At 55.3% G+C, this 14,979-nt stretch overlaps 1 protein-coding gene across 1 annotated transcript; it reads left to right on the top strand.

Annotated features, from left to right (window-relative positions):
• The first annotated feature begins 7,224 nt into the window (after positions 1–7,224).
• LOC119107981 (venom protease) lies at positions 7,225–13,201 on the top strand. The gene is made up of 6 exons (XM_037231569.1): positions 7,225–7,305; positions 8,413–8,466; positions 9,594–9,697; positions 11,094–11,356; positions 11,730–11,905; positions 12,247–13,201. The coding sequence occupies exons 1-6, from the start codon at positions 7,225–7,227 to the stop codon at positions 12,457–12,459; spliced, it is 891 nt and encodes a 296-aa protein (XP_037087464.1). The 3' UTR covers positions 12,460–13,201.
• Positions 13,202–14,979: the final 1,778 nt, after the last annotated feature.

The raw sequence follows: 14,979 nt of genomic DNA, 5'->3' as shown, positions 1-14,979 counted from the left end.
ACGGGTGATATAACATTGCGTAGCAGTAACTGTCAGCCTGTAAGTGACAGATGAAATGAGATTGTCCGTGATAGATGACATGATGCTGTCAGTAACTGATGATGTCACCCTGTCAGGAGAAGGGGAGGCAGAGGGTCGTTACTCGCGCGCAGCCGGCCCAGCCCTCGGTCCAGGCATGCTGAGGCAACAAGTTCCCGGAGATCCCCGTCCGACCCCAGACACGTAACGTCATACCCTGGGGCTACGACCCCATGCGCTCTCTTTGATTTGCTGGCGCCTGCTCGGTGGTTCGTTGAAGCACGTGTAGAGTTCCTCTGGTAGGGGAACGGAGGCCGATTAATTATTTTACGGGGACATTTTAAATCGCTTACTGAGTTGTATGCTATGATGTCACGCATCGAAGTGCAATGGCAGTACTTCTGAAGAAAACGGCACTCATCGTTGAGCCGAATATGCCAAAGAAGACAACACAAAGCGTTTTCTATCAGGCTTGTGGTGCGTGAAGAGATCGGGCAACCAAAAGTCGTAAAAGTTCAGTTATATTAGGACGAAACAATCAGCTGCGACATTACAGGGCGTCGGCGTAGCCAGTGTTGATGTGCAACCGAGTAAATATTATGACTCAGTTTTATGAAAGTCGTCTTTTTAATAGCGCAGCTATGGATGCTGTCGTATTACAGGGTCCGATGATAGGGGCTGTTATTGAGGAATGCAGCACTGACAACTACAAGGCTAATGATAAACATTGCAGAATTATTGCCACATGCATTACTCATAACCCTGAGCACAACTTGAAGGGCCGGATATTGACCGCATGACCTGTGTTTGCTTGATAACATCGTTCAACCAACACTTCCTGGTACATGCAAGGTCGATAGCTGTCCGCATAAGAACTCTGCACTCATAACGTCTAAAACCAGGGGCTCCAGACCTTTCTTACTTACATCAAACCACATGAAGAATGCACTAATGACGCTGTTGTCGCGAATGGTGTCATTAATACCCCGGGATGTTCAACTCGAAGTGTGAATTTTGAAAAGTTTGTAATATGTATAAAACAGATATTAATGTATCTATTCATGGTAAAGATATTCGAGCTTTTGTATTTTTTCTGTTTACAATCAACGTTCAACTGCCTTCAAAAACGTCTTCGCGAGAGCGGACTGAACACGAACGCTGTTCACCAAAGTCCAGAATCATCCGCAGCTGCTGATGTGTTGCCGATGGCGTACTCACACTCTGAGCGCGGGTTCAGAGACCGGCAGCTCTAGTTCCCAGACGACAATGGTTGCCTTAAAGACGCGATCGAAATGTCCGGCACTTTTCAACAAACTTGCCAGATAGTGCGTAGTTCACCTACTTAAAGTACCCTCGCTTGCACTTCTAAAATTGGCGTTTCCAGTGCAACAAATAGTGGTTCCGTTTTCCAGCTTTCACAGCTTCTCCCTCGTATCTGGCGGTCATGTGTTGAGCGTATGGAGCTCTGTTGGAAGCCACACTCCGTCTGTGAGGTCTGTGAGGAGTGTCGCAAATGCTCTCTTGCAGCCGAGTCAGTGAACTGGGCGTGGGCCACGCCGGGATGGCTCGTGCCGCCCCAGTGCGTGGGGGCACTTCAAACGAATGCGGCGCGTCTGCAGCGCGCCGCATTCGTTTGAAGTTTCGTACTACAGCGGCGCGCATGCGGAAGTGGGGACGACAGAGGCAACGCCTGCGGTCGCAGGCGAGTGAGTCAGCCACGTTTCAGTCACTGGTCGACGCACGCATCACGTCAGACATCTTGATGTGCGTCATGGGTCACCTAATTCCGGACCGCGAGACAGGCTCCGAGCACGCGGTCAAACGAGCACTAACCAGGGTTTTCAAGGAGCCGTAAATACGTGCTTCGAGCTGCAAACCTGAGGTTCAGACTCTCCAGTCCTCAGTTGTCGTGACACCAGCTGCGTTTGGGGACGTTGGTTTCCTGGTTTCCAGGGCCAGCATCCGGATGGCAATCGTGCACGATGCATTGAAGCGCGCGTGCGGCGATGTGTTTGATAAGACGGTTGATGCGTTATATTATCATATGCTTATGTGTCGCTTCCACGAAACCTAGGGTCCACGGTCCCCTCGCCCTTATGTCATCCCGTGGTCGTGCACATTTATACACGTTATACAAGTTATACTATCTCATATGCTTGTGTGTCGCTTCCACGAAACCTAGGATCCACGGTCCCCTCGCATTATGTCTTCCCATGGTCGTGCACATTTCCATGCCGTCCTTTTCCAAAGGACGAGCAATCCGTGGGCTATGAATTGGGATGAGTGTTCATTCTGTTTCCTTCCATTGCGAGATTCTGCTAGTGCTGAACCTAGTTCGCCAAGGAACGTCACTCGCTGTCACCACCTGAGCGACGCGACTGTATCTCTTCCTGTCCGGCCGGCGGGGTGGCTGCTTTGTCACTCACTGCTTGTGCTGTTTCACACACTCGGCGCTGGATTCTCCCAGGGGGGGGGGGGGGGGCTCGCCTCGTGCCGTACCGGACCGTCGGAGCAGGACCGCGTGCCCGGCCGGCCCGCGGCGCCGGGTCGGGGCGTGAAGAGAGGCTCGCAGCTGCGGCCGACCGGGAAATCCAACGACGGGGTGGCGCGCGCCAGGCGTGTAAGACGGCAGCCGTTACCACTGGGCCGTCGTACTTGGAAGCGTTTACGCCCCTTGAGTAATCTGGGCAATGGGATTTTGTTACGTCACTTTGGGGAGATCGCTCTCTGTGACATCGGGATGACTGTTTATGTGTTTTCGGAGGCTGGCTGGGACCGATATTGGTGGGCATGGTGTCGGTTACATGGCCATCCTGAGACAGGAAGACCCATAGCTGTTTTGAATCTGTGCCATTATCAGGAAGGTTTTACTCTTTTTCAGATCCAGGTCATTACCTTACATGTGTCTGGGTTCATAATAAACATTCAACAAAGGCCTGAGCTCAGGATGAGCCTGCGAAACATAAAAAACACTGTTCGCGCACTTTGTTCGGAAGCGTATCTATAACTATCTTATTTTTGTGCAGACATGTTTGTCTCAACAACAGGTTAGCTCGAACACCAGGCCAACTCACCAAAACTCATTTTGTACTCGTTTTAGCCGCAACATTTTGGCCGCATTTAGTATTTTGCCTATTGTATTCACCGTGTCTGCCCTCAGCCCTAAGCGCTGTGTGGTAAATCTTCTGTCGACGCGCTGACGGAGCGGAGATGCTCATTTGATTTGCATTGAACATTGTACGAAGGAATAAAGTGAATGCATCTTGCACTAATCTTCATTCACCTTTCCTATCCTATGTGCAATATGTAGCAAGAATGTAAAGCGGAAATTACATTTGTACGTCCAGTATTAGCGATGCAAATTGGGATGGCGCCCGACGTCGGAGCCGAGCGGCGGCCGCCATCTGCGTGACCGGCGAAGCACGTGCGGAGGGCACGCTGCTGCTACGTTACAAAACCCTTGCACGATTCAAACTTGGTATGCAAAAACATATCTTGCGATCTTGTTCAGGTAGCTTCACGTGACCTTTTCCGCGGGATCTATCTTTGTTAGGTTGGAAATTGTACGGGGTCGCATTGCAGTCCCCTACTTCCACTTGCGTAATCAAAAGAGACAACCCGGGTTATGGATTAGCAGCACATCGAAGCCGTCAGCATATAGAAACGCCCAGTATAGCAAAACGGTTGATCTGGGCTGATGATTAATTGTACTAGGACATGAGCCTATGACGAAAGAAGTTGGCGCTTTTTACCACCCCTGAATGACACCAATGATTGTTAGGTCCCGAAAGGTGCTTGCTGGTTACTGATTCATGTCGCCGCTCGTACATGCGCAAAATGGCTATTGTATTCAATGCATCCCAAATTACCACATCAGCCATAACAAAATTGCCGCTCGTTTTTGGTGCCACAACATCCCAGCGATTTGTACGCCGTCTAGATCTTACCCCGTGGCTCCACGTTAGTGTTCCAGTATCTATACGCCGAGGCTGAAGGATGAAATTAATCGACATTCAACGCTTGTCCGTCGCCAAATGGGATTGATCTCTGGCCACTGAGGCCTCTGATCACGGGCGCTCAGCTGACCGCGCCACCCCTCGGCCCGCGTACCCGTACCGAGGGGTGTAGTGAGTCAGCGGGCGGCTGCGGTGGCGCCATCTGCTCCGCGCCGTGCGCGTGGGAGGAGCCGCCCGCCGCTCTCCGCTCGGCAGCCGGACAGAGGCGTCGCTCCCGTCAGTGCTGCGTCAGAGGGGAAGGCCGGTCAAGGGCGAGAACCGACCGCGGACCGGAAGTGGAAGCCCCGTGTCCGGCGAGTCGAAGCCGTCAGTGAATCCTCGCGTCGTATCCTAGGTGCGCGGCTGGTAATTCCTGAGGCCAAATCAGACTTTTCGTAAAATATGCAGCTGGCTTTGTTAAGCGCGGATTCCTTCTCTTAAGTGAACTCATTTACACTGAACATGGAGCGAACAGACCGAAATGACCAGAGCGAACAACTTAAAGGCAGCTAAACAAACAAAAGCGGCGCGCTCACTGTGGCCTTATGTAGAAATCCGTAGGTGCATCATCCGCTTTGAATCATGCTGAAACACAATGTTTGTGGCATTCTGATCCATCGGAATGAGCCTGTAACGTCGAAGTACTGTCAAGGCTCCATCTCTTTTGACTCTATCCGGGCGGCGTTGTCCTACTTACCTCGTCAGCAGCATACGAGACGACGGGAATTAGAACTAACACGGACCATAAAGTCTGTAATCGACACCAGACCCCACCCCTTATTTACGTGGAGGCCTTCGCCATTTGAAATTACGGTGGTGGGCGTATTTTGCCCTTTTGTGGACAGATGTTGCGGGTTGTCGCCGCGGGTCAGCGTGGCGACTTTTACATCCGCGCTGGTTTGGTCGGGTTGAATCAGCGACAACCTTTCGGTATTCATGTTGTGTTTGCTGCATACTGGAAGCATCCGCCGGTGGTGCGGTGGTGACTCAGTCCCCCACGTGCACGGCCTTCGGAAACTGGTCTGACCACTGGGCCAGAGGCCTGTGAGGTCTTGGCGGCCTTTATCAGCTCTGTCGTGCAGGGGGAGCTCAGGGGAAGGGTTTATTACCAAGCTGCTGACGACGTTGTCACGGTACGAAGACATTAAGAGAATGCATATCCTGCTGAGGTGAGACCCGTAGGAATGCGCACACGTGCGACTGGCTGAAATGCTGCATTAATCAAAACTGGCATTGCCGTAATGTGTGGTGTCCCTGAGTATCTAGCGTGGTTAGCCACATGCGGTTTTCATGGATATGCAAACAGCACTCAACGGACAACGATTTGGCTATTACTATTTATTACTTAGAAGTGAAGTAATAACATTTGCATCGGTGAGAATGCTTTATATTTCTAACGTCTTGCTTGCAGGGCATTGATCGGTTTAGGCGGATGACCAGTGCGGATTGGTGTGAGATAAATCTGCTTGCGTGAAGCAGTGCGTGCTATAATATACGGCGAAATATTCGTTGAACATTAAATACTGCAATACGACATCAGTCGTCACTATCTTTTTGCAATTTTGCCTTCTGGTGGAGAGATGAACCTATCGTAAGATGGCTGCCTTGATAAGTACCGAGAAAACGGGCTAACGAAGTTTTGTCCTTAATCATAGACGAAAGCGAAACGAAAACGAAAACAAAAACCAGCCGGTCTTCATATCACTACATCACTTTATGATCCTTCCGTGACTCGCATTCCTAACACTTCCACGATCCATCGGAGCTAATCCCTATTTGTAGCAGAACTTCAACTTAAAACCATTCAAACCACACCCATCAAGGCTGCGTCTCCATGTTCCCATCCAGGTTCTAGCAGAGAGCACCGTGTATGCGCGTTTGCCCGTGTACTGTGAAAACGGTATGCAACGTCCTACGCTGCCAGCGCCTTACGCCATTGATAACGCTGACGTCTCATGCTGTTGATAACGCTGGCGAATCACGCTATCGATAACGCCGGCGTCTCACGCTGTCGAAACTCCGGCGTCTTACGCTGTTGCTAACGCTGGCGTCTCACGCTATCGGCAACGTCGGCATATCACGCTGTCGATAACGTCAACGTATCACACTGTTGATAACGTCGGCGTATCACGCTATCGACAACGTCGGCGTATCACGCTGTCGATAACGCCGGTGCTTCACGCTGTCGAAATTCCAGCGTCTCACGCTGTTGACAACGCTGGCGTCTCACGCTATCGACAACTTCGGCGTATCACGCCGTCGATAGCGTCGGCGTATCACGTTGTCGATAACGTCGGCGTCTCACGCTGTTGATAACGCTGGCGTCTCACGCTATCGACGTCGGCGTATCACGCTGTCGATAACGTCGGCGTATCACGTTGTCGAGAACGTCGGCGTATCACGCTGTCGATAAAGTCGGCGTCTCACGCTGTCAGTAACATCGGCGTCTCACGCTGTCCATAACGTCTGCGTAGCGCGCTGTCGACAGTGTCGGCGTCTCCCGCTGTCGATAACACCGGCGTCTCGCCGCAGGTGACCACGTGACTCCGGTCCACAAATGCTGGACGCCGCGGGGCACAGTCGGCATGTGTCAGACGGTGAAGCAGTGCAGTCGGACCGCCAGCTTCACATACGTGCTGCGCTCGATACGAACGCGGCTCTGCTACTGGCGAAGCGGACAGCCCTTCATCTGCTGCCCCGCACCCGGTTCGTGAGCAGGGTGGAGTGTTTTACGGCGTGCCTGCTTCCTGGGGGATCACGCCTGACGATGAACCCTTGTGCGCACAGCCCCTGGCAAGGAAACCGCTCTGGTTCAGAGCCACTCGGACTTGCCGGTTCTTCTCGAATCTTTGTGTGGGCTGACCTTCTGCATCAGAGTAGCTTTTTGTCGATGCCAACGATTTCATTTCGACCGCTCAGGTGTTGCATGAGGTCCAAATACATCTTGCCCTCACCTGACAGTCTGGCCGTCCCCTGGAAGTCTGACCGTCCGCTAGTAGCCTGAACGTGACCTGACAGGCCTGTCCTCCCCTGACGGCCGCCTCTCTGCGCCTGCCTGCCGCAGCGGGCGCCACAACCTCCGGCAGAGATTTCTGGCCGACCTTCTCCAGTGGCAGGCAGTCAGAACGAATGCCAACCGTCGCGCCCCTGCCGCCCCTGCCCGCTAGCCCGGAGCCGTCCGTGCCGGAGCAGGAGGGCGGGGAGGGTACCCATGAAGGAGACGATGGACCAGATGCCGACGGTGAAGCCATTTCCGATGGAGCGTGAGGAGCGTGTCACCAAGAGGCCGAGGGCGAGGACCACGCGCCCACCGAGTCAGAGTCACGTGGATAACAGTGAGTGAACCTGTGATACGAAGGAAGGGTCGTGCACCACCTCGCAGAAACACGTCGCGCATTGGTATAAGCCATAGCCGAAGGGTTGTCGCTTGTATCTCCCGGCTTATTTTGCTGGTCAAACGATGTGTGCCTAACCGCGTTTTCCCAGTTAGACTTACGCGCGTTCCCTAAGGCGGCCGGTGAGCAATGCTGGCCCGAAAATATGCATCATACTGAGCAGACGGGACGAAAGACTTTTAAATGAAGCATCTGAGGTGCGGTGGTGTCCGAGCTGGGCGTGTCTACTGCCGTATGTGACCCGTCCCGACCCACCCACGGGAGGCGACGCACCCCACTTGTGGCGTCGGGCCGTGATATCGAGCCGGGCCATCGCTCTAACGCTTCATCGCGTTCCTGCGACAAGTCCTCGCGGGCAATGGCGGCACTGAAAGACGGTCGAGCTGAAAGGATTGTGACTCTGGCCCTTTCCCGCCCCGCCCGGCCCCGACGAGCCGCCAACTGGCCCTGTCCCGCGCCGCCCCGCCCTGTCCCGCGCCACCCAGCCCTGTCCCCGCGCCGCCCGGTCCCTGCCCCGCGCCACCCACCTGTCCCACCCCGCCCAGCCCTGACGAGCCGCTAGCTGGCCCTTGTCCCCGCCCCACCTAGCCCTGATGAAGCTGCCAGCTTGGCCCTGTCCCGTCTCGCCCAGCCCTGACGAGCCGCCCAGCTGGCCCCTGTCCCCGCCCCGCCCAGCCCTGACGAGTCGTCAGCTGGCCCTGTCCCACCCCGCCCAGCCCTGACGAGTCGTCAGCTGGCCCTGTCCCGCCCCCGCCCAGCCCTGACGAGTCGTCAGCTGGCCCTGTCCCGCCCCACCCAGCCCAGACGAGTCGCCAGCTAGCCCTTGTCCCGCCCCGCCCCGCTCTGTCCCTCCCCGCCCAGCCCTGACGAGTTGCCGGACGGCCGGCAGTCTGCGGCCGATCCGATACGGTGGTGGTGGCCGATCCGTCTGCGGCTGACATTCTGCGGCACCTCCACCCGGACGTCGACCCCTTGTTCTCCGTGGCCGGCGGCGCCTTTGGCAGGAGGCTCGCGTCGCCGGGGGCTCCACCAGCGTCAGCGGCCGCTGGCCCTGGATGGTGAGTGCTGGCCGCACAGCTTGGCCAGAAGCGGGCAGCAGCCTGTCCCTCCACGTGTCCTGACCGGCGTGAGCGTGCTCTGGTGTCACTGCGCTTGGTGGAGACCTGCTGGCCATCTCTGCTGGGTGGTCGTGGTGACTTTGCGCTCGAACTACGCAGGATGGAGAGACTGACATTTGCGCTATGCTTCGCCACTTGATAAGACGGCCGCAGGCCGAGAAGCTATTGAATACTGAAAGCCGCGGCGTCCCCCGCGTCCAGCCCGTTTGCAGCGCCACCTTGGCCGCGACCGAGGCCCATCTGCTTCGACGCCCCGCGGGATTTTGGCTCGCATGTATTGCACAAAAATAAATACGTATGGGTGAGAAGGTCTCACTGAACCAGTTGAGACCTCAATGACCTCAAAGGTTTCAAGTCAAACTGATGTTGAGGTTACTAGAGTTCACTAAAGAGCAAGGTGCGTCCGTTGAAATACAAAGATTAAAGGTTTAAAGCATACGAAATCGAATTTCATTAACCAATTTAAACAACACTATTTTTGGAAGTTCACTCATACCCCTTTAAACTTTCAATCACGGGTCAGATCAGATGACGTTAACCTGCTCACTACGGCACATACACAGCTCCAGCATTTCCCTTTTGTCCCCTGCTTGTGAACGCGTTTTTTAACGGCCAAATAACCAATGTCATTTATTTATCGAAAATCCCTAAACACACCAATTGTACTATGGCGGCCTATCTTTCACTCAAGCTTTAGCAAAATTGATTCAGACCGAAAGGGTTACCAGCCTTTTAACATTTTTCCACGCCTTTTCCGGGTGGACCTCTGTGGGTCGCTTTGGGTCAGTGACCTGGTATGACCTGGAATGATAGGTTCGACAGAGGGTGTTAAAAAACAAGGAACGGGTAAGCGAAATGTCAGTCCTCTGTGCTTTGAGATGTTTTGTTTACCGGTGAAAAACTGGAGGGGTCTTGAAATGCCTCCATCGGCCCGGCGCGGTGATACATACGGTTTAGATGGTTTCAGTCCTTGTAAGCTGTTTGTGTGGTCGCACTTCTGTGATGAACTGCTCCAAAAGACTGATGCTGTTTTCCAATCTAAAGAGCAGTCTTGTCCCTTACCCCAGGCCGTGATCGGGAAGGCCAACGGCTCAGATATCACCTGGCTCTGCGGCGGCAGCATAATCGATGAGTACCACGTCATCACAGCGGCGCACTGCGTGCAAGGCAGGTCAGTACCACGTGACCACTCAGTCCGCCGCCGCAGCCGTGTCTCAGAAACCGGTCGGTTGTCGAAGCTGGTAAGCCCGGGAGTGGAAAACCCGCCTCCAAGCTCCGAACGGAGCCCTGACGTGGAGTTCCAGCTTGACAAGCTGTGTCCCATCGCCGGGAAAAAAGTGTCGCGTGTAGGGCCACATGCCCTGCGACATGGTCACGAAATGTCACGCATTACACAAAGACTGCGGGAAAGAATTCGATGGCGTGAGGGTGGATTATCTGGTAGAAGCAGATAGCTTCGTCGCACATGCCGGCGGTGATTTTTTGTGCTCATTATTCGTTCAACACCCAGCCGGATTCCTGCGGTAAGTTCTGAACGGGTTTGGAGAATTACACGCGTGTGGGTAGTTGAAAATGCCAGGTTCCAGGGAAATGATGAATAGCACAGACGCCTGTAATCAGCGATGCTGTTTTTTCCCTTTCTGATATCCTTGATTTTGTATGGTAGGCGGGCGACAGCGCAGTTTTGTACAATACACGCTTAAAAGTCCAGCACACCAAATGCCACACTAGAGTGTCGCACTGTCCCGGCCTGCGACCGTGTTTGAAGTGGGCGCAACGCGGAGCAGCGCGAAGGTATTCCAGTATTTAATTATCATACCCGAACTGTGAAAGTTACCAGGGACGTGGAAGCGACATGGCTGTGCCCCGTAAGGAAGTTGCTAACAGGATCCGCCCAAAGCCCGTGGTGCGCACACGGAAAGGCCGCGTCCGCGCCTCCTGTGACGTCGAAGTCCTGGAACTTACCGGTTACCGTTTGTCCACAACTTGGACGGCAGATTCCTGCATTTGTATAAGTTTCGAAGTCGGTTCATTGACGGGTTACTAGCGTATAAAGCCACATAAGGAAGGTTATCACACACTTCGCGTACCTACGGCTTCCCCCCAGCCTTCGCCCTTAGCCTGACAGGGAAAGCCGTCGCTAATAACACCCTAGGCGATGCAGCGGAAAAAATTTTGGTCTGAAAATGTCGGTGCCTGGGCATGATATGCTTTCTAAACCCCAGAGTGTCTTGGATCGGAAGAGCTCATTGCATGCAAGCGGGAGCGTTGCTGGATTTCAAGCCACTGGCGGCCAACGCTACGTCCCAAGCACGCACCGAAGCACAACAACCTTGCTTATGAACCTGGGCCGGCGCAGCTCCCAGCCGAGCTGGAGGCATGAAGCCACGCGAAACAAACGCGTGTTCAAAAGAAGAGTAGGCACTTACGATTTGGCTAAGAATCCAGCTGGGCATTAAACTGAGCAGGACGCAACATGCACGCTGGCACGCCGTTTTCCCTTGTCGCCGTTTCCGCTGCGCGCGGCCGTGGACCTGCCGCCACCAACGCCCCGCCTCTCCCTCCAGGCCGAATGTGGTCCACTTCGGCGACTCCAACATCGCGGCCGACTTCAACAGCGGCGACCAGTCGGAGCGGCGGCGCATCGCCAAGATCACGCTGCACCCGAGGTACCGGCCGCCGCGCGCCTACCACGACCTGGCCGTGGTGACGCTTCGCCGGGCGGTGCAGTTCTCGCGCCGGGTGAGGCCCATCTGCCTGCCGCCGGCCGACCTGCGGCTCCGGCGCGGGCAGACGGCCAAGATCACCGGCCACGGCTACATGGAATTCAGTGAGTCTCCGAATATGTTCGGCGGAAGGCTCGACGAATGGGCTGAACGGTCAGGAGTGCGCAGTCGTGTACTTTGAGCGTTGTCGCGGGCTGTTGTACCGCATCACGCGTGCGCAGCACCCTCCAGTTGATTTATATAGATGCTTCGCGCGTTCATACATTCACAGCCTATTTATAGTCGTTTTCCTACATGTATCACCGCATCGTCCCTTCTAATGAGGATGGATTGTAATGGTGATTCACATCTTGTCATCGCCCATGACCTCGGATCTCGACACTCCATTTGCTACCCTCCGCGAGAGAGCCTGCACGTTCAGACTCTCTGCCACCCTCAGCGTTTCTTCCTCGTGTTCACGTGTCACATGTGTGGCAGACGGCGGCGAGCTGACGCCGCAGCTGCAGGAGGCGCAGATCAAGCTGGTTCGCCGCAAGGTCTGCAACGCCTCGTACGCCCGGCTAGGCGATGCGTTCTTCGACAAGTTCCCGAACGGCATCCTCAGCCACGTGATCTGCGCCGGCCAGGAGAAGGGTGGCGTCGACGCCTGCCAGGTGAGGCCCGGCAGCTGAGGCTGCGTCATCACTGCCACAGATCATAGACAGCAACCGTCGTCATATGCTCTTTTGATCTAAATGCTGCTCAGCGGTCTCTGAAGCCGCCTGAGCGTCCGAGTAATGTAGCCGGATGTCGCCACTGAATGGGATCGTACCTCAGTTCGTCTTTCCAGTCCATCTGTGGCATGTTGCACCACACAGAACTGATCTGCCACTGGCACCATTTCCGTGCGGACAGCAATGAAGGTTTCAGGCTGGTTGACGCGTATGGCGTCCGCCCCAGCGGCCCCCCCCCCCCCCCCCCCCCCCTCTCCTGACCGCACCTTTGCCGTCCCTAGGGCGACTCGGGCGGACCCCTGATGCAGCACGACGACGTCAGCAACACCTACTACCAGATCGGCGTCATCGGCAGCGGCTTCGGCTGCGGCAACCCCGAGTTCCCAGGCCTCTACACCAGTATCAAGCACCACCTCAACTTCATCCGGGCCGTGACCAGGAGTCGAAGCAGCCGACTGTCTGACCTCACGGAGGCGATCGTGCCGCGCCGGTAACGCGTCGCTGGCCGGGACGCCAAGCTCGCCGGTCCGCCTGCCGCGGCAGAGATCCGACCGGGCCACGGATCCATGCGGCAGAGATCCGACCGAGCCACGGACCCGTGCGGCAGAGATCCGACCGAGCCACGGATCCGTGCGGCAGAAATCACTGTGACGGGCCACCAGCTGAACCGAGCCGTCGCGGCCAGCGCAGCCAGCAGTGATCAGCTTGCCACGCTGACGCTGCGAACCGCCGAACAGTGCGGCCAGCTCATGCGCGGCGGCCGTGTGCTCCCAGCTCTCACGAGCTGTCACGCTTGGCGGTGGGTCTGTTGAACGCTCGGCTCGAGCGGAGGCAGTGACAGCGGGACACGTGAGGCCACCGACGTCTGCAGGACAGTTAGAAACAGGTCTGCACTGTCGACCTGGAATGTTTCTAGTGCAGGCAAGCCATCGCGATCTGTAAAGTTGCTTTGCTTGTGGTTTGTCATGTAATTTGCCAAGTCCTCGGATCCCCGCAATGCGTGTTCTTGGGACGCATCATATCCAAAGCCAAACTGTCGATCTCCTGAGCTGAGCTGTTACGCGAGATGAATCCTGCCCCAGCCAAACGGCCTTACGCAAGCCACCGATCTCTGCAGTGTGAGATGAAGAGAAGACTACGTGTTCAACCCAGCCATCCCTACCACCGAGTGCCTGTTGGGACGAGCCTCGCGCTAAGACATGCGTCAGATCTGCTTTTGTTTGTGTTAGATGAATGAGTCTTCAATAAAAAAACATCCATATTTGCAGCGTATCTGTCGGGAACGAACCACATGTCGGCCAAGACACCCTGTAAGGCACATGTCATGAGTCTAGCCCAGCCTGGCCACCAATCCCTGCGGTGCGCCTGCTGCGACCGGACAAGGTGTGCGCAGTCCCACGTCTCCCACTGTCTGGCCTCGAGCCTTCACAGTAGCCGCTGTGTCCAGCACTGACTGCTGTGGGCCCTCAACACCGGCGGGCCACGTCATCCGCTGGCGTGAGTCACGACAGCCGCTGACGGGAGCCGCAGCCGCTGGCTGGAGCCGTACCATCCGCTGGCGGGAGCCACACCAGCCGCTGATGGGAGCCACACCAGCCGCTAGCAGGAGCCACGCCAGTCGCTGGCTGGAGCCATACCAGCCGCTGGTGTGAGTCACACCAGCTGCTGGCGACAGCCACGCCAGCGGAAGGTGCGGGCCGGTCGGCCGTGCGCCGATCGGCATTAACACGTGTTCAAAACAAAACGCGAATGATTCTAAATAGCTGTATATTGCACCTCATGTCGCCAATATTGACGAAAAAATACATAACAATTCCAGTTTTATGAGCATTTCTAACATGACGCAGGCCGCCCCAACAAGTACACAAAGGGCAGTTTGGAACCGGAGGATTATACTGCGGGACATGCTACTGTAATCAGTGATATTGCACTGGCAAATGCGCGGATCGGGTAACGGACGCCACGGATTATGTGTTTCATCAAAAATGGCTTTGTGGTGTGAGGCCACATAAGGCATGGAGCCAATATCGCCACTCCGAGATGTGTACGCAAACCGAGCAACACCTTTGACAAAATACACTATTGTCGCAATAATACCTGTAGAGATTCTTGCAAAACGGTAACATGTGAAGAAAGTAAGACCCAAACGTTAGATCACAGCGATTGAGAACTAACATGGAATAGCAACGCACCCACTTTACAGCGACTATATGTCACGTTCGACCGTCATGCAGCAGCGTTTCTCCACAGCAGATGGATTGCGTCCGGGCGCGGGTCTGCCAATTGTCACATCCTAAACCCGCATCTTAATTACCCCACGCCGACATGCAATCCTTCATGAGCTTATATGCCCCGTCATGCCATACACATGTCATTACTTTACGTCCAGTGGCATGTCAGGCATCTGTGCCCGCCAACACCCCCCCCCCCCCCCCCCCCCTAATTGAATGTGTACTTGGTGAGATGTTAACATGGGGTTAGATGAGACCATCCTCTTTCTAAAGCCGTACCCGATATACTTCGACAGCCGTAGGCCATGCGCGCTGCAGATTTTTGCTGCTTGATCAACACACCAAATGAGCTGTAAATGCCGTTCATGCTTAAGCGCGTGGCACGCGGCTGGCACGGCACGTGGCTCAGGCTCTGCTCACGACCCTCAGGAGCCTCTGCTTAGACGGAAGATGACCTGCTTAAGCCATGACCTGGCCCCCACTCGGGGCCTTCTGCTGCTGACCTGCGCTTCGGAATCATATGTTAACCATGACCACCACAGTGACCTCAGTCACCACAGCCCAGCTGGAAGAGCGATCGGCCGCCCCCGATCCGAGTCAGCATCGGCGGGCGCATTAGTTTAAAGGATCACACCTCACCCCGCAAGCGAGTGGGCCATCTCCACCGACCATGTCCTCCACGTGGAGTGACCAATCCCCTCCACTAACTCCACCGTCGCCAGAAGCCCTGAGTGCATGAGGCAATCAGCTCTGCTCGCAGAGTCGCGCCACTTCGGCCGCGAT

Source organism: Pollicipes pollicipes, unplaced genomic scaffold (genome assembly GCF_011947565.3).
Source record: "Pollicipes pollicipes isolate AB1234 unplaced genomic scaffold, Ppol_2.1 Scaffold_6686;HRSCAF=7923_pilon_pilon_pilon, whole genome shotgun sequence".
NCBI classification, from domain to species: domain Eukaryota; kingdom Metazoa; phylum Arthropoda; class Thecostraca; order Pollicipedomorpha; family Pollicipedidae; genus Pollicipes; species Pollicipes pollicipes.
This window is presented reverse-complemented; position numbering and strand designations above follow the sequence as displayed.

Coding starts and splice junctions, on each gene's coding strand:
- LOC119107981 (XM_037231569.1), top strand. CDS start 7,225: ATGAAGGAGACGATGGACCAGATGCCGACGGTGAAGCCATTTCCGATG. Junction 9,698..11,093: donor GCGCACTGCGTGCAAGGCAG/GTCAGTACCACG, acceptor CTCTCCCTCCAG/GCCGAATGTGGTCCACTTCG. Junction 11,906..12,246: donor GTGGCGTCGACGCCTGCCAG/GTGAGGCCCGGC, acceptor TGCCGTCCCTAG/GGCGACTCGGGCGGACCCCT.